This window comes from Terrapene carolina, unplaced genomic scaffold (genome assembly GCF_002925995.2).
Source record: "Terrapene carolina triunguis isolate 2854851 unplaced genomic scaffold, T_m_triunguis-2.0 Scaffold130, whole genome shotgun sequence".
NCBI lineage: Eukaryota > Metazoa > Chordata > Testudines > Emydidae > Terrapene > Terrapene triunguis.
This window is the reverse complement of record NW_020664481.1, coordinates 15593610-15612677: the sequence shown is the minus strand read 5'-3', so window position 1 is coordinate 15612677 and position 19068 is coordinate 15593610. Positions and strand designations below refer to the sequence as shown.

The window sequence follows — 19068 nt, the reverse complement described above, 5'->3', positions numbered from 1 at the left end:
CTTCCATGGAAATGTTTTTGACAGAAAATTATTCTTTCTACAAAACAGAAATGTTAATGAAATGTCCATTGTTGTGGGGAGTTTTTGGTTGCCAAAACAGCCTTGTCAGGAAATGAATCTATATTAACGCATTATATTTTATACCTCCCCATACACGAACCATCTTTAACATAAAGCCAGCCACCCTTATACCTTAGATGCATCAGGTATGAGGAGACTGGTCTTTCCAGGTGTGTGCGTCTTCAGTCTCATTTTAACTGGAAAGTTGGGAGTGAATCTTTAGGAAGGCTGTCCTGTCTCCTGCGGGATCGCTACGCCTTGGAGTTAAAGAAGGGTTAATCCTCCCCCCAACTCAACAAACTGGCTGACTCCGGGCCCTTCCCCAGCTCAGTTTTCCTGACGTTGTAATTTCACTGCTGCTCCAGCCCTCGGCCGCAGCGCCTTCTCCCAGGTGGACAAGCCCTGAATGTCTAATGTACCCAGGCAAGCAGAAGAACCTCCCTCCCTCAGCCGCTTCATGCTTTTACACGGCAACAAATCTGTCAGCGGGGCAGCCCCAGGTCCGAAAGCGGCACGGAAGCCCTGGTCCCCGCTCTCCCTCCAAGCGAGGCGAGCCGGGCTCGAAGACGCTCGCTTCTATGGGTCTCTTGCAGGGGAGTGGGTGGGTGATGGGAGGGGGGGGGGCTCCCCTTTGCCAGAGCAATTAAACAAGGTTTCCAACCCCCTCCCCCAGCCTGGGGGCGCTCCCGGAGCTGCAGCAGGAGGGCGGCGGTAGGGCAACGCACCAGCCTATGTGCCGGCGGCCCCAGTCAGGCATCCGCGGCTGCACTGAACGAGCTGCCCGGCCATGGAAGAGGGGTGGGCGGGCGGCGGCTGCTGCTGCCGGGGCTGCCTCAGGAGCAGAGCCGCGGCCCAGCCTAGGGGGTCCCCACCGAGCCCTGCGCGGGGCGGGAAGCGCCCCCCAGCGGCCTGCGTCAAGCCAGGGCGGGGGGAGGGCACGTTCGCGTTAGCCGGGGCCGGGGCCCAGCTCTAGGCCTGCGGGCAGCGGGCTCCTGCCCCCAGGGGTAGCTCAGGCGCAGCCGGTGGTTACAGTTCCCGCCTCGCCCCGCTAGGTGGCGCCCCGAGCTCGGTTGCGGGGCTCTAGAGCGGCCGCAGCTGGAGGCTGCCCCGGCCGCTCGGAGGCAGCGGCTGGGCGCGTCCGGGCAGCCTGGCTGAGGGAAGCGCACGGGCGGCGCTCGCTGTGCAGCCGCCGGGCCTGGGCGGGGAGGAGCCGGGGCTGCCATGAGCGCAGGCGGGGGCCGGGAGGAGGGAGCCGCCGCCGCCGCGGTGCTGCAGCTGCTCCGGGAGCAACCGGAGCCCCAGGCGGAGGAGAGCGGGGCTCAGCGCTTCGCCCTCTGCCTGCCCCCTGGGGAGGAGGTAGGCGCGGGCCGGGCGGTCTCGGCGGGGCGGGGAGGCAGTGGGGTGTTAGGTTGCAGGGGCCCTGGCGGGGGTCCCCGGCAGCCTGGGGGCACTAGGGGGCTGGGTAGCGTGGTGGGTAGGATGGTGGATGGGAGGGGTCCCCAGGTGCTCGGGGAGGATGCTGAGGGCACGTCCCTGCCTTTTCTTTGCCCCCCACTTTTAGCGGAGGGAGGGGAATAGCTCGCTCTGCGGCAGGCGTGGGAGGAGCGGAGGTGACTGAGGGTAGCTCCCCTCTGGCCTGTAGCTAGCTAGCTCCCACCCGCTGGCGCAGGGGTGGGCAAACCTTTTGGCCCGAGGGCCACATCGGGGTGCGAAACGGTATGGAGGGCCGGGTAGGGAAGTCTGTGCCCCCTAAACAGCCTGGCCCCCTCCCCCTCCCACTTTCCGCCCCCTGACTGCCCCCCTCAGAACCCTGCCCCCATCCAACCCCCCCCCCCAGCTCCTTGTCCCCTGACCGCCCCCTTCCAGGACCCTCACCCCTAACTGCTCCCTGGGACCCCCCCATCCAACCCCCCCGTCCCCTGACTGCCCCTACCCCTATCCACACCTTCGCCCTCTGACAGGCCCCCCGGGACCACACCCTCTATCCAATCCCCCCTGTTCCCCATCCCCTGCTCCTCCCCCTGAACCTCTGCCCCATCCAATTGCCCCCCTGCTCCTTGTCCCCTGACTGCCCCCCAGGACTCCCTGCCCCATATCCAACCCCCCTCGGCCCCCTTTACCATGCCACTCAGAGCAGCATGTCTGGAGCTGCGCCTCCCGGCCAGAGTCAAACACATTGACGCGCTGCCCTGCATGAGCGCGCAGCTCAGCCGCCCAGAGCGCTGCAGCGGTGTGGCTGCGGGGGAGGTGGGACAGCAGGGAAGGGGGCTATCTGCCCGGCCAGGATGGTCCCGCAGGCCAGATGTGGCTCGCGGCCCGTAGTTTGCCCACCTCTGCGCTAGCGGGTCTGGATGTGATGGGGGGGTGACTCTCTTCTGTTCCTTGGCTCTGGACGTTGTCCCCAGGCCAGGCAAGATGCTTAAAGTTGTCCCCTGACATGGGAAAATCTGCCCCTGGATCATTTCTCCTCCTATGCCAGCTCCTCTTCCTCTTTCCTCTGTTGGCAGTACAGTTCCCTGCTTATTTATTATCTAGGTCGGAGGTAGTGGTGGGGAGCCAGGGGATTCTTTACACTGCTCTAATTGTTCAAACACTTCCCAAGCCAAAAAGTGTAGTATCCCCTGTCATCCCCCCCCCCCCCCCTCCGTGTGTTTTTTTCACCCTCTGACTTCTCACCACTTCCTTCTCATCCCCTTTCATCTCCCCAGGTATTTTTCTCTGTACTGTGCATTTAACCAGGCTACTTAGCTGAGCCCACAGCTTTGAGATCTTTGCATGGCTTCCCCTCTGTAACTATTCAAGGAGATAAATCCATGCAGTTTCCCCGTCACCGAGATCCCCAAAGAATTTTCACTCTTATTGTACCATTGAGACCAGTTATCAGATCCAGAATTTGATTAGCTGAATTCTTCAAAGCTGTTTAAGTGGACATGGGGCAAGCATATTTTTAATAATACAACCTACAAATACATAAACAGTGGAGGGAATTCTGCCTAAAATGCAAAATAAGATGTTCTGAAACTTGACTAGCTATCCACTTTTGGTGTTTTGTGCTATCAGTCTCAGAGCCATTCATTGCAGAAATAAGTTTTATTGTAGTAAGAACAGGAGTACTTGTGGCACCTTAGAGACTAACAAATTTATTAGAGCATAAGCTTTCGTGGGCTACAGCCCACTTCTTCGGAAGGTGCCACAAGTACTCCTGTTCTTTTTGCGGATACAGACTAACACGGCTGCTACTCTGAAACCTTTTATTGCAGTGTTACTTTGAGTGTAAACTCTTTGGAGCAGGAACTCCGTCTTTATCTGTCTCGCAAAGCACCATAAGTAATACTTACTAAAACCCTAATATGTAAGACTAGAACAGGGGTTCTCAAACTTCATTGCACCGTGACCCCCTTCTGACAACAAAAATTGCTACATGGCCCCAGGAGGGGGAACTGAAGTCTGAGCCTGCCCAAGCCCTGCCATCCTGGGGGGGGGGGGGGGGGGAGGAGTGTCAAAGCCAAAACCCCAAGGAGGGGAAGGGGTCGGGAGGCAGAAGGAGCCAAAGCCCAAGGGCTTCAGCCCCAGGCAGGGGCCTGTAATCTGAGCCCCACTGCCCAAGGCTGAAGCCCTCAGGCTTCGGCCCCAGTCAGTGGAGCTCGGGCTTTGGCTTCAGCCCCTGGCCCCAGCAAGTCTCAGCCAGCCCTGGCAACCCCATTAAAATGGGGTCGTGACCCACTTTGGGGTCCCGACCCACAGTCTGAGAACTGCTGGACTAGAATATTGACTGTCCCACATTGAAATTGGCTACATCTTCCAAGTTGCAGCTGAGCACCCAAGCTGTTTGGTCCTATAGGAATACAAAAACAACATATGATCTTTTTTACCTGTAAGTAACTTTCCGTCCTGCCTCTCCAAGTGAAATTAACCATTTATTTTAGCACTGTTCTCTGTGTGCTCTTGCACACTCTTGTATCCTGTTCAATATAGATGATATGACAGAAGAATCCAATCTATATTTACAAATTAACTATGGCATGTGTGGGATATTCTTAAATGTTTCTTTCCAGAGGGGCCTGCCCTTGCTAGCTCAGCTCTATGCTCTGTCATCATCATCAGCAAGCATTGAATTTAAACTCAAAACACCCAGTAAACACCAGCAACCATCTAAAACTCATGCTATTACATCTCAACCTTGATATAACGCTGTCCTCGGGAGCCAAAAAATCTTACCGCGTTATAGGTGAAACCGTTATATTGAACTTGCTTTGATCCACCGGAGTGCGCAGCCCCTCCTCCCCCCCCCCCGGAGCGCTGCTTTACTGCGTTATATCGGGTCGCGTTATATCAGGGTAAAAAAATAGAAGGAAAAGTTAATGTACAACATATGCAATCTTCTTCATGGAGAAGATAATTTTAAATTATGTTCATTGACTGGTCATGGTAATTGAAACATATGATGCTGGATGAAGAATGAACCTATAGAAGCATGACAAAAGCATTGTGGAGTCCAGAAGAGCATTTAACAAACCCAAAGTTACATCAGACTCTAAGATGTGACTGCTAGACCCATGCTCCATGGGAGTAAATAACTTTATCTGGTCCAAATGTATCCTCTAGAGTTGCAAGAGACTCTGATTTATTTTTTGGTTTTGATCTAAAGAAATCTACTTGTCTCATTTACACAATTCTGGGCTCTTGTTTCCTGTTCTGTTTTGAATGTTTTTTCCCCCCTCTTTACGGTTTTCTTCTTGCAATATCCTGAACCTGACATTGGAGGGCATCTTACTGAAGAACCAGTTAATTTCCAGAAACATTGGAATGTTTCTGTGTGCACTTACAGTATTTTTTAGAGATGTGTAGTTCTTCAGTTCAATTATTTTGAAGAGTCATCTGTTTCATTTGGTCTCCATTAACTTCCCAGGGAGTCCTTCAGGTACTGACAAAGGAAGTTTAACTTTTGAGTGGGAGATAAGAGCTTGGAGGAAAACCTTGTAGAAGAAACTTGATATTGTTTCTTAATATTCCCCATTGTAAATTAATATTAGTAATATTACCTGCTGTAAATTAACATGGCACTTTACAAACATTCCCTGCCCTGAAATGGTTACAGGCTAAGATACACCAGACCCAGGACAGCAGTTTGTGTAAAGGAGGGAGTGGTTACTGATGTGGAGCGCAAGGAAGACAGGATTCCTCGAAGAAGAGTGTTTTAAAGAAGAGATAGAGAGGGCTCTTGAAGCACGAGAACTAGAAAATGGTTCAGGGATGAATAGGGGCATAGTGCTGAACCTGGGAGTAAATGAATGATGTTTAGGCAGGGCTGAGATTATATAGGACTTCGAAGGAGAGGAGGAGGAGTTTGAACTTGATGTGGTGAGAAACAGGAAGCCAGTGAAGGGGTTCACAGGGGAGTGGCAAGAGAGGAAAGTGGCTTTAAATAGGTGGGAGAAGTGCAGAGAAGAGAGAACCAAGTTGCAGAAAATGTTTCAGGCCTTGTGTTTTGGTCAGTGGTTTTGAATGACGGAATAAGCAGAAAGGAAAACTCCTCTCAAGGCCAGACCCCACATGTATTTTTTTCATCTTAGGCTGAGAAGTGAAACAGTGATTGTTTTCATTTCACTTTTATTTCTTTACAACAAAGAGCATTGAGAACTTCAGAGGTCTTTATTTATTAAACACTTCAAGTTAAATATGATTGCAGTCCCAAAAGGGGACAGAGGCGGACTAATATGCCAAACTGAACTGGTGCTCTTGTGCCTTAGTTAAGAATCAAATGCCACCCTGTGTTGTTTCATAGCTCTGAAATGTTCTGAGTGGGTTTTCTCTCAGACCCTTAATGCTGAGATGCTTTGGGTGTCTGTCATATAAATGTGATAATTTCCATAATCACCTGAAAGGAGCTTGTTACGGTCTGCTCAGTAAGTGCTTAATTACAGGTGGTTGAAAATGAGTGTGATTTATGCTGCAGTTTGTTATAGGCCCCTCTGAGCCGTTACAGAAAGTGCAGTAAATACATAATTAGGGGCTCAGTTTACTTTTTCCTGTTTTCACAATTGCTATGAAACAGTTGAACACATGCAGCTGAGTCCAGTGTAAAAACAGGATGTTGGCTTTGTTAAAGCCTGCTTTGCCATCCTATTGGGGTATTTTAAAAAGACAGTGTCAAGTAATCTCTTAGAGTTTGTATCTCTTCTCTTTTTTTATTACGTCCTCATATGGAGTGCACATTGGTAAGTAATGCTTCCAACAGTAAAGCATTAAATAATGTCAGTCTGGCTGGAATTGGCTTACGCTATTTTTTAATGAACATAAACATCACTGTCGATAAACATCACTCCTGTCCTGTATCCTTTCTTATTCCAGTCCTTGTGACCAAAGACTGCCAGTCACGGGAGGGTTAGTGATGTTGACAAATGCCCTCTCCTGGTGTGCCTGGTAGACTTTGGGCTGGTCTACAATACCTCTTAAGTTTATACAACTTACGTCGCTCAGGGGGTTGAAAAAGACACCACCCTGAGCAACGTAAATTACATCGACTTAAGCGCTGTCCACACCGCGCTATGTTGGCGGGAGACGCTCTCCCGCCAACATAGCTTCTGCCTCTTGCAGAGGTGGAGTAATTATGCTGACGGGAGAGCGCTCTCCCGTCGGCATAGCGCATCTTCACCAGATGTGCTGCAGAGGGGCCGATATAGCACAATAGTGTAGACTTGCCCTTAGTCAAAGCAGGACAGGAGCCAGGGGGCCAAATGCAGTTTCAGTACATGGATGCAGCTTCCACTGAAGTTGGTGGAATGACACTTACTTTGGTTTTCCTGTGTCTCAGTTGCTAGTGTGTTAACCTTTACTGCTTATACTCTAAAATGTACTACACCTCTTACCCCTATATAATGCGACCCGATATAACACGAATTCGGATATAACGCGGTAAAGCAGTGCTCCGGGGGGTTGGGGCTGCGCAGTCCGGCGGATCAAAGCAAGTTGGTTATAACACGGTAAGATTTTTTTGGCTCCCGAGGACTGAGTTATATTGGAGTAGAGGTGTATTTGCAAACAGGCTAGAAATTGTGTGGCCCCACCATTCCTGGTAAGCTATAACTGGATGCATGCTGGGAAAAATAGATGAGTGTGACTTTTTTGAATCCCTTACAGGGCTTCAGTACAAGAAATAAAATTCTCATGAATTAAATGCACACACATATCCACATGCTAAATGTGTCCTTTAGTAGTGTGAGCTCACGGGGAACAGCTGTAGTCTTTATTTGAAGAGAATACGTTGTGGTTTTCCCGCCCCCCAGCAGTGGCCTTCTCCAGTGCTATCATGCACAGAGCCTGCCGAGGGGAAACATTTCTCCCCTCTCTTCTGGAATAGAGAGTTCCATCTCATTGTGGTAAAAGTTATGCTAGGGAATTGCACTGCAAAAATCCTTACCTTATGATGGACATGATGGGCCAGATCATCAGCAGGTGTAAATTGACATAGTTCCCCTGACATCATTATGCCAGTTTACAGCAGCTGAAAATCTGTTCTGGTAAGTCTTAGAGAGACAATGTGGGTGGGGTAATATTTTTTTATTGGACCAACTTCTGTTGGGGTGAGAGACAAGTTTTCGAGCCACACAGAGCTCTTCTTCAGGGCTGCACTGCATACTGATAAGTCCTGTTGGAATCTTTACCATGATTCCTCAAAGAGTCCACAGGGCTGTGACTCCTCTTGGAGAGTCTCCTCCTATCCAAAAGGGAAAGAGAAAGACGCTGTAGTATAGAAATATTTTTAATCTCTGTCTGCAGCTGGGCAGAAGATCCTTCTGATTGAGACAACTACCATTTAGACATTTAGGGCCAGGTTTTTTGCATTCTTTGGGCAAAACTTTTATGTGCGAATAGTGTGATGGCCTATGCCATCACAGAGATTTCACACACAATTCAGAAAATCTAGGACTTGATGCGTGACTATACTTAAATGGCTACTTGGATGTTACGTGACTGTGTCGCAGATTTACAAGTAGTAACAATAAGCGCATGTTACCCGAAATTGGGCCAGCTAGTAAGCTTAGGGAGGACTAATGACCCACCAGAGTTTGGCAGAAAGCAGCACTTTTATTATACTGATAGCTAAGCTCAAAAGAAGATGCAGGAGGTCACACTCACACTTGCATACTCACACTCCCAGGACATGCACAGCACTGGAGATGACAGGATTCTTCAAGGTAAATGTCCCGCAGCACAGCGATGGATGGTGCGATGAAGGTAAGTCTTCCCGAGGCACGATGGAATGCAATGCGGCGAACCACTGGCCAGGCGGTCCGGGCGAAGGGTCTTCACTTCACGGGAGGTACAATCTTGTGAGTGCACTCCTGAGCACATGGCCTCTTCCCCTTTTAAGGACCTGCTCCTCATGGCCTGTGACTAGAGATGACTTGGCCTCGTCTGGTTGGTCACACTCCACCTCGGGCAGTGTCCATGCACTGGGTGTGTGAGCGCTGCCTAATTAGAGTCCTAGACACCTTGTCTACCTGGGAGCTCTTCTGATCTTCCAGCTGTTCAAGTAGCCCATTCATTCCACCAGCATTCCAGGAGGGAGGCGGAGGGGGAAAGCCACTTCACAGGTATTCAGAGAGGGAGAGGAGACAAAAGGGGGAGGGGGAAGTGTAACAGACCTTTTGAGCATACATAGCATACAGATCACTGGTGCTCCTACAACAGCGCACACTCAGTAATTGCTCAAACAAATGATTTATCTATTTGCATGTGCAATTGTCATCCACAACCATGCAAATCACATTAGGAAATAAAGTGTACAAATCTGCAAGTGCAATTCTGAGACCTTCTGCCCATATTTATATGTGCATGTAGATAGGGCCATGTGATGTTAATGGGAGTTGTGCACTTAAAGCTTTCCTTCTGTGCTTTGAGGTGCCTCTCTCATGAATCAAGTTATTAGCTTATGAGGAGAGGAGGTTTTTGCTGCTGGCAGTGCTGCACGACTGTGGAACGGTAAAGCTCCATTCTGTAATCTTGTGTATCTTCCTCAAAATTCCCTGCTGAATTTGGATTCCATGATCTTTATTACTGATGGCACTTTCTCAAGTGGATAAAAAACAGCTTGGTTTCCAGACACCAGGTTGAGCTTGTAAGTGCTGAGACTGAGAAAATTTCTGCCCTGACTTGTAAACTGAACAAATCTGATCATTAAATAAATTGGTGAGGTGATCTAGAGCATTCAAGATGCTGTTGTTGTATTATTTTATTGATTGTATGTTCATATTGCAGTAATATCTAGAGGCCTTGATCAGAATCAGGATCTCTTTGTCCTAGGTGCTGTACAAGCACAGAAGACGACATCGTTTCAGGCCCAAAGAATTTGCCATCTAAGAAGGCAAGCAACATACAGAGGGTGAGGGGAGGGATACAATCAAACATACGGGCTTATGTGTACATTTGCTTTTTATATATAAATACATAAATATTGTGTCTCTCCAACTGCCTCTAGATGTCATTAGCCAGCTGGCTACTTGTCTCCTTTGTACAGTCACTTTTCTGACTGTTGCTGAGGCTTTCTAAAGATAGCCAAATTTCCTTCCATTCTTCCTTCCTGTTACAGTGCTTGGTCTATGGAGGAGGTGGAAGCTCTAGGGCAGGGGTAGGCAACCTATGGCACGCATGCCGAAGGCGGCACGTGAGCTGATTTTCAGTGGCACTCACACTGCCTAGGTCCTGGCCATCAGTTCGGGGGGCTCTGCATTTTAATTTAATTTTAAATGAAGCTTCTTAAACATTTTAAAAATCTTATTTACTTTACATACAACAATAGTTTAGTTATATATTATAGACTTATAGAAAGAGACCTTCTAAAAACGTTAAAATGTATTACTGGCATGCGAAACCTTAAATTAGAGTGAATAAATAAAGACTCGGCACACCACTTCTGAAAGGTTGCCGACCCCTGCTCTAGGGACACATTACAGGTTAAGCATATCAAAGACCTACAAAATATGGGGATATTTGTGACCAGAGTGTATCTCATTTATTGTGGCCTTTATACTTTAGCCTTCCCTTCAAAGCAATAGTATCTTAAGAATAAAGCAATTGTGGAACCTCCAAGATGCATCTAACAAAAGAAACACGTGATCTTATTAGTAGCACGAGTCCTGCTTGTTTTCCCCGGCCTTACTTGCCAAATGCTTATCTTCTGTTGTCATGCAATGTCATAGGGTCTGGTCTACTTCCTGTTGAAGTCTATGGCAAAACTTCCACTGATGCCAATGGGAGGGGAATCAGGGCCCTTAAAAAGTAAGCTAAGGTAGGGATTCTGTCTCTCCTTTGCCAGGCCTGTTCATAGAGTTGTATGAACAATAAACTTATTTCATAAAATTATGGAAATGTAGGGCTGGAAGAGACCTCAACAAGTCCTTATGTCCAGCCCGTGCTGAGGCAGGACCAAGTAAACCTAGACCATACCTGACAGATGTTTGTCCAACCTGTGCTTAAAAACCTACAATGATAGGGATTACACAACCTTCCTTGGAAGTCTATTCCAGAACTTAACTATCCTTACAATTAGAAAGTTTTAACAGCCCTTAACATATGTGAAGATTTTTATCAGGTCCTCTCTCAGTTGTCTTTTCTCAAGACTATACATGCACCGTTTTTTTTAACCTTGCCTCATTGGTCAGTGAAATAAAACTAAGACGTTTTTGGCGGAACTACATATACAATATCTGACCAAGAACCCACACCACTCAGTAAATGGTACATATACATTTCCTGTGCAAATACACACTGCATCCCGTCCCTCCTCTGGTAATACTGCCATGACTGAGTTCTTTTGCCAAAGCTTTGGTCTTACCGTCTGGGTAGGTGTATAAGTCTTAGATTCCTTCCATAAACTTGAGCAGGTGCCTGAGAGGTCTCCTACTGCCTTAGTGCCACAGACTCACTGTGTGCTTTAAGGCTAGTCATTCTGCTACTCTGTGGCTCAGTTTAACCATCTGTAAAATGGAGGTGGGGTTTGAAGCTTAATTTCTTAATGTTTGCAAAGAGTGAGATATCACTGAGATGCAAAATATTGCCATTAGTAATGTGTGTGTTTGCAGGTTGAATTGATCTTGTTCCTTTGTGCAGCTTATTGTGGTGTTGCTGCTCTTGTGAAAACAGATGTCAGGTTTATTTCCTGCCTCCATGTGCTTGGTGCCTTGTTCTGCTCCTCCCCTCCACCCATTTTGTGATTTCATGGTTTTCCCTTCATGGCCTCTGAGTGTTGCCTCCTGAACTTTTCCCCTCCTACTCCTCCTTAGCTGCTGCTGCCGCCCTTGCATTCCATCCAGACTGCATTCTCTTCCCTTAGCCACTGATCTGCTCCTGCCTTCAGTAGTAATCTTGCTCTACCTGCCTAAAGACTCTCATTAGTTCATGGGTTCTCAGATGGAGGGGGGGTCATGACACCCTGTCCTTCCCATGTTGCTAAATGGGAAGGGTCCTGCTATAGAATAGGTTGAGAAGTACTGCAGTAGTATTTGTTTGCTTTATTAATTATGTCTTTTGCGACAGTGCCTAGGAGCCCCTGCCATGGGAAGTGAATTTACCTTACACACTTGTAGTTTTTAGTGTGAATGGGGTCAAAATCTTTAATCCAGAGTGTGTTGTAATTTTCTGCTGCTAAGATTATACAGTTATGTTGACCTTTTCTCTTCTGCTTATCCACATGTGTAGCGAGCGAGCTGGTGCTGCCTAAATATCATCCTCACTCCATAGGAAGCAAGTTTCCTATCCATGTCTGGATATACTCAAACTATTAATTAACAATGTGAATCTTTGTTAATTAACAATGTTATTATTTATTAATTATTATTAATAATTAACTTTATTAATTAACAATGTGAATCTTTTGGTGAAATGCAGATACTCAAGAAGGCCATAGTCTGGATTAGTGGCCACAGTTTACAAGGAGGGTTTGTTCCACTGAATGCATGTAGTCCTGTTGTCTATCCTTGGGCTACTTCCAGTGGCAGACCCTCCCTGAGTACTAAGAATGCAGAGCTGATGTTTGTGCAGCGCTTGTCTTTCCTTTCTTCCTCTCCCCCACACTTGTGGCATTAGGCTTTTCCCCTTCCTTCCATGCAATCTTATAATTGTTGGTCCAGGAGCTGTCTTCTCTGCAACTCCTGACATCTGGAACAAACTCCCTGCCTCACTCTGCTGCCCTGACTGTTTCACCATCAATCTCAACTGCAAATTGCTCTTATGCTTCCGAAGGCCTTTGACCTTTTGCTGGGATATTGAGTCAAACTATGTGAAGTATTTCGGTTGTACTGTTTGTATAAATGACATTTTGCAAAGTAAAACTGGATGATGAATTGCACGGCATGGAACCCACCTTCAGTCCATTCAGAACAGCCTCCAAGATCATCTTCCTTGCCTGTTTCCCTGACCACATCACCCCCTTCCATTGGCACCTGCTCCTCCACCATATCAAGCTACTGTATTTTATTCTATTAATAAAAACAAAGTCTGTACTCCACCATGCTGTGCACTAGCCCTCACTAAAAAATGTCATTGTTATTACCCCATCCTTCCTCCTCCAACCCCCTCTCTTCCATCTTGTACCTTTCCTTTATTATATACTATCTGATATTAGCATGTAAGCTCCCTGGGACAGGGATTTTCTTATCTGTATTGTCAGGCACCGGTACGCTGTTGAGTGTTGTATTGATATCTACCCAATCTGAAGCTCATGGTGGCAACTTAAATTAATCTTCTTTTCTCCAGGCAAAATAATAGTAAATTTAGGATAAAAGCTGAACAAATCATTGTTAGTATGAGTTAGAATGATAAAGGACCCTACTTAGACACCTTTACTCTTGTTTCTCTCTTTAGTTGGCTTTCTCAAAGAACATTTAAGCAAACTAAACTTAACAAATGGGATAATTTCCCTTTGATCTGTAAAACTTTCTTCAGTTGCAGTATTTTCATGGTGTGGATTGTGTGGGGAGAACTGAGACTGTGTTAGAAATCACCTGTTCACTGCATGTCCCAAGACAGAGGCAGAAGGTTGGATCCAGGATTCAAAAACTGATTAAATTTGAGGGACAAATTGTACTGAAAATATACTTTTTCTGTTTACAATCTCTCTCTTTTTAATATCCCGATGATTTAATTTATTTTTGAAAATATTACCAGAATGAATTTTCAGGCTATGGATAGTCCTGTCTGCCTTATAGGTCACACCACTTTACTGAGATCTTCTATGATCACAGCTTTTTACTGACAGATTTCATATAAATAGCAACAATTCGGCAGGTTTCCTGTCTCTCTGCAAACAGAGGGTATGTTGAGTGTCTTGGCTTCAGACAGCCACACGCGTAACTCTTCTGTTGAGATCTGCAGTATTTCTGAATTTTTGCTTCATCCTTGATAAATTTATGAGAAAACAGTAAAGCGACCCTCCCGAAAAATGTATTCCAAGATTTTTTGGCTTTTCTTCAAGTGAGTTGTGCATTAATATATTCAAAGTGTTTTTTTCTAGGTATGTCATGTAGGTCTTTTAATGGATTTTTTTTTTAAATTCTGTCAGTAAAAATAACATGGGCTATAACAGGTGTTTGAATTTTAAATCACACTTTGGTATTATTTATATCCAAGTGTTAGTGATGGTTTTGGAATGGAGTGATTTATTCTGTCTTTGAAACACAGGCTGAGCTTTTAAACAGTAAGGGCTATTCCTGCAACGAGCCATCTCTGGGTGGACTGCCATTAAAATCTGTGGAGTGATACAGAGAACTTATTGCAGGATCAGAACCTTAAAACACCTATTACATGTGCAATGGAGTCATCTTACATAGTGGTATACCCAGAAGATACCAGGCTTGGAAGAGAATCTGGCTGATTGCATTGTTGCCAGCTCTTATGTCATTATCTCAAGTTTTGTGATTTTTGGAGCTTTTCATGAAGCCCCAGTTCCTGGAATCTTCTTGTCTGAGAGATCTTACTTTTTTTTTAATAAATGAAAGTCAAGGTAAGTATCAGGACCTCCTGACTGAGGAAGTAAGTTTGAAAACATGAAACCCAAAAGCTCAGAAAGCAAATAAAAAAAAGAACCTAAAATTATTTAAAATCTCATGATTTTTAAAACAATCCCATGATTTTGGGCACCCAACTCATGGTTTTTGAACTCTTGGATTTGGCTAGACTGTGGTTGCTTGAAAATTCCTCAGGTTGACCTAGATTCTATATTTCTGAGTAGGAAATAATGATGTGCCATATCTTATGGATAACCTGAAATCAAAACATTTCCTTCCATTCCCAGACTTAGCTTTTGACAAATAAACATACTTTTGATCAAAACAGGATTCGGCTCACACTGATGTTCATTCTGACAAGGCTGCACTGCCTTTAATTCACAGAAGCAACTAAATACATACATACGTACATATAATAAATATATATATTTTTGTTTTTCAGGTAAAAGAAGTAGAAGAAACCATAGAAGAGATGTTATTAAGGCTGGATGAGTTCTGTGGCATGACTGATGTGGTATGTGCTTAGCTTATAACTCTGATTCACCCCTACTGACACTATTATCAGCTCTCTCCAGTAGGTTTCTGAGGAGGCCATGTTGGTTGTGATTTAGAAACCATGCTGCTCAAACAGGGCAGCAGTCAGCAGTGGGGAGGGGAAAAAAAACACACACAAGTATTTCCTGAGGCAGCCATCTTGATAACTCTTCCCTCCCCTGAGATGGTTTTATTACACAGAGCAGTGACGGTTGAGCCACAAGGTGGCAGTCTCCTGCACTAATATTTAAGACCCTAGAATGGAGCACTATATTTAACTTTCACAAGCTCCATACAGTTCACTGTACAGGCATCTAGGAGATCTCCTGATCTGCTGTTATTTGTACATGTGAAAGTGCAACACGCACAACTTTTACTTTTTGCTTCTTTTTTTTTTTTTAGTCCTTTCCCCAGTTTGGTTAGTATCATGCTATATTTTTCCCTCTGAGTTTGATAGATATAGTAAAATAAACCCTAATGACATATCAGAGATAGAATTGAATGGGTTTTTTTTCTTCAGAAGACTTTATTTCTCTTGGGAAGCTTCCCTTTATTTAAGAGGAGTTTTATGGAACATTCTTTGAAGACTCCATGCTCTAGTGTCTCAATATTTGGATCACTTCCAGGTGGTGGTGCCAGACTGGCTGATGTGGGGGCAATGGCATCATTTATTTAATATTATTATTTACTGTTTGCACTATGGTAGCAACCAGAGGCTCTGGTCAAGAATTAGGGCCTTTTTGTGCTAGGTGCTGTACAGACATAACAAAACCAATCCCTGCTCCAAAGAACTTGCTGTCCATGGGTAAGATGAGACACAACAGGGATGGGTGCAACAGACAAATCAGGGGAGAAAAAGGTAACACAGGGATGATTATGATTGTGTGTTGAGCAGTGGTTGTACTATACAAGCTCCCCAGCCATGGCCATTCCCTAATCATTTGTGATGAACTTGAGAACAGCAGGAGAGTGGATGAGATACGGTTGGACCAAGGAAGGATATTGCTTTGCTTCTCTGTGGTCTCCTGCTCTGAGAGATCCAGCTGCATGCAGGCTATTTGGAGGTGGTCATGATAAAGAAAACAATGTCATTTTTCAGACAACTTTGTCTCTTCCTTCCTCCCCCTGATGTGAAAGAGTTCAAACTGGCTAGGGCAATCCAAAGCTGCAGTGTGCATCTTCCTTACACATTAGAGGGTAGGACGCTATTTCAGGGGTTCTCTTACAGTTTCATAGTGTGGACCGTGTCTGAATAGAGGGATTGTCTCCCTTCCTATTCACTAATGTGCAGACCATCTCCCTGTTTGTTAGCAGCCACACACATTCCTCCTCCACACCCACTTGCACTACTGCATACATCCCTGTGGCAATTACATCAGTTGTTTACATGGGAAAGTGATATTGAGTAAGTGTTAAATGTACCTTTAACAATCTTGGTAAAGATATGTAGCAGCTGGAAAGCAGGAGGAGAGCCAGTTGCATCTGACCAGCCAACAAATTCTCCATGAACCAGAGCTTGGGGAACTGCTTCTCTATGTGATTCTTGGGAATTATGCAGCATAAATGGAAAGGGGCAGGAAAAAGTCCTCACCATCCAAGATCTCCTGTGATAATGAGGAGAGGCTATGGGAGAGTGGGGGGAATTAGAAGGTCAAGGTTGCTTGGGCAGTTGCAAAACAGATATTCCCCATTTTATATTTTCTTAAAGTGCAAGTGAAAGGTCTGACTGACAGCCCTGCAGAGTGAGTCCTCTGCTATCCACTTCTTCTTAGCATATGCACAACATGCCTCAGGTTTCACGTAACCAGGTTTCATCCCCGAATTTGGTTCGTTGGTTGGATCACTAGCTTCCCTGGCCTGGACCAAGTACTCACACGGAGTGCGATGTGAACACTGATCGATGCTCCCCCAAACAGATACCAATAGGCAGGCGTGTGAACTTCCTTCTGCTGCCCTGCCCATGAGTCTCACTGTTGTGCTGGAGGGAATGTCATTTCTAAGGGCAAGAGGATAATTCTGTCTCCAAACCATTTGGTCCTTTGCTTTCACAGTGGAATGACCAGTCCTGGCGGCAGGCTTCTTGAGGAGAATGCCCACTTCAAAACTTTAGTACTGAGAATTTTCAGAAGCTTCCTGCAAACTGGATACTGTAGCACTGTATCCAGTTGCCACTCCTTTTCCTGCTCCCACTCAACACTGAATGTAGCTGTGTCAGGGGCATAGCCATTTGTCATGAAGAGAAAGTATCATTATTTTTGGAAGAAGAGATTTTGCATGTTGATAAACAGAGAGGTCTTCCCGGGTTTCTGAGGAGTTCAGAGGAGAAACATCTTGAAAGTACAGTTGAGCATTAATGGGCATTCACGCAGTCCTGTTTCCATTCTGCTTTTGACAAAAATAGCTGTAAAGGAGCATATGAAACTCAGAAGTCTGAGTATCTTGGCACCTATGTATAAGTTTAAGATGCTCTAATATGGCATTTATAGTCTGTCCAAAATGTAGTATATTCTGACTGCTGAGAGAAGTCACTCAGGTTTCAGGACCAAAAAGCCGTCTGAGGTCTCTTGTAAGATGAGGACTGTTTCAATTCTATGTCAGGAGCTGCTCAAGCCAAGTGATTAGACTTGGTGACTCTGCACTGCTGGTGGTTTTATAGCCGATGAAATAAAGGACAACCAAAGAAATAGTCCATCTCTCATCTGGATTTGTCCTGTGGGAGATTTTCATTAAAGCTTCTGTGAGCATTGAATCCTTCTGCCTGTTGGTCAGGAGCACACCTTACGCTGTTGGCTGAATCCTGTAGGAAATCATATCTTGCTTAGGTGAGGGGTCTGTGAGCTTTCAGAGCTCCCATGAGACTTTCCGTCTTTCCAACCTCCTCTACAGCAAACACTAACCTAGTTTCCATGTTTCATCTTTGCTTTACTCATGAAAACATTTTTCCACAACCTGCAGGCTATGAATAATTAGCTTGTATACAGATTATTGACCTTATCTGGGACTGGGAAAATCAAAGAGCTGCACTTTGTGTGCTGATTTTGTGCCTTGCAATGCAGTACCTGCAGTGACAGGTTCCTTGCAACGACACATTAAACAGTATCTGAGAATCTGATAACCATCATGTAATCTTTGGATTGACTCCAACTTTTGTATTTAACAATAATTTGGCCTTTTAACATGCCAACAAGAGGCAAGGGGAATTTTTTGTGTGTTTCAATCAGGTGTTCCGTAAAGCATTTACATAAGGGTAATTTTTTTTTCTGCTTTGAGCATGCTGCTTGTCTTCACCAGTAAGTGCTCTTGACACACAGGTTCTAATAGTAAAGTAGTAAGAGGCGTAGATCCAGCCACAGGAAGATGTAGTATATGAGACCTTCCATCTTAGGACCACAGATGGTGTACCTTGGGAGGTATAGTACTTTAACCAAGAAAACTGAACTCTTCTATTTATCTGTAGAGCAGGTAACATGGGCAGAGCAGGGTTCTCACAACATCATTTTTGGTGGCCTCAGAGTGTGGCCAGTCTCGCAGTCCTTGCCTCCCGTGGCCCTTCAGCGAGAGCCTGCCTCAGGGACAGTGGGTCGGGAACTCACCAGCCACCCATGGAGTCCCAGGCTCCCCGTGCCCTGGCCAGGCAGGAGCGAGTGAGCTGCCCCAGGGAGCGTCCCAGCGACCAAACGCCGCAGCCGCCTCCAGCGCTGTGCACATTAGCCCCACGTGTCTCCAGAGGTGCTACCTGGAGCCCCCGAGGAGGCTGTGTGGTGCAGGGCACCAATCCCTGCTGGCAGCGCCAGCACAAACACCAATGCAGCACATCTCGCTGCCCTTGGTAACAGCTGTTTAGGAGCAACAGCTGGGTGCTGCAGGGAGAGGCTGCCGCTTTGCCCCCCCAATCTCCTCCCATGCTTTGGAGGCTGTCGTGGCTGCAAAAATAATCTGCTGCTGGCCACAATTAAGAAACACACACTTCGTTGTTCTTCAAATCTGCCTTGAACACATCGGGGTGGAGGGTTAGACAGTCTTTGGTCTCCCTCTGGGACTGCCAGCATGGGTGCCAGTTGTGGAGCTGTTTTTTTTTTTTTTTAAATGTACAACTGTCCCGTAGCACATGGACTTGGACCCAGCAAATTAATTTCACAGCCAGCCAAGTATAATTAACAAGTTCTGAGTTGGTCCAGATTTGAATTAGTGACCTAAGGGTGAAATGTTGATATCCTATAAACAATCTAATTCTACTCTCTTCATTTCCTTCTTGGAATTGCTGGGGTCTTTATACCCACTGCCCTTCTCTCCTCTTAAAAACAATTAATCCTCCCCCTCCCCCAACCTACTAGCTTAGTCATATGTGAAAATTCACAACTTTGCTCTGATTTCTAATCCTTGAAAGGAATGCATGGACACCTGGAAATCTCTGCTGGTGTAATCTCTTTTATGGGATATTTCCCATCAAGTAGAATATCTATTACTG

The 19068-nt window shown here is 45.9% G+C and overlaps 1 protein-coding gene across 3 annotated transcripts in view; it reads left to right on the top strand.

The window, feature by feature from the left end:
* The first annotated feature begins 1162 nt into the window (after positions 1-1162).
* The window catches only part of BCAS4 (breast carcinoma amplified sequence 4), a 68393-nt gene continuing 50487 nt past the window's right edge, over positions 1163-19068 (top strand). For all 3 annotated transcript variants that reach the window (XM_026652824.2, XM_026652822.2, XM_026652823.2), the window contains exons 1-2: positions 1163-1416; positions 14509-14580. In XM_026652824.2, coding sequence (XP_026508609.1) covers positions 1282-1416; positions 14509-14580 — 207 coding nt within the window. In that variant the 5' untranslated portion in view covers positions 1163-1281. The remainder of the gene's footprint in view (positions 1417-14508; positions 14581-19068) is intronic.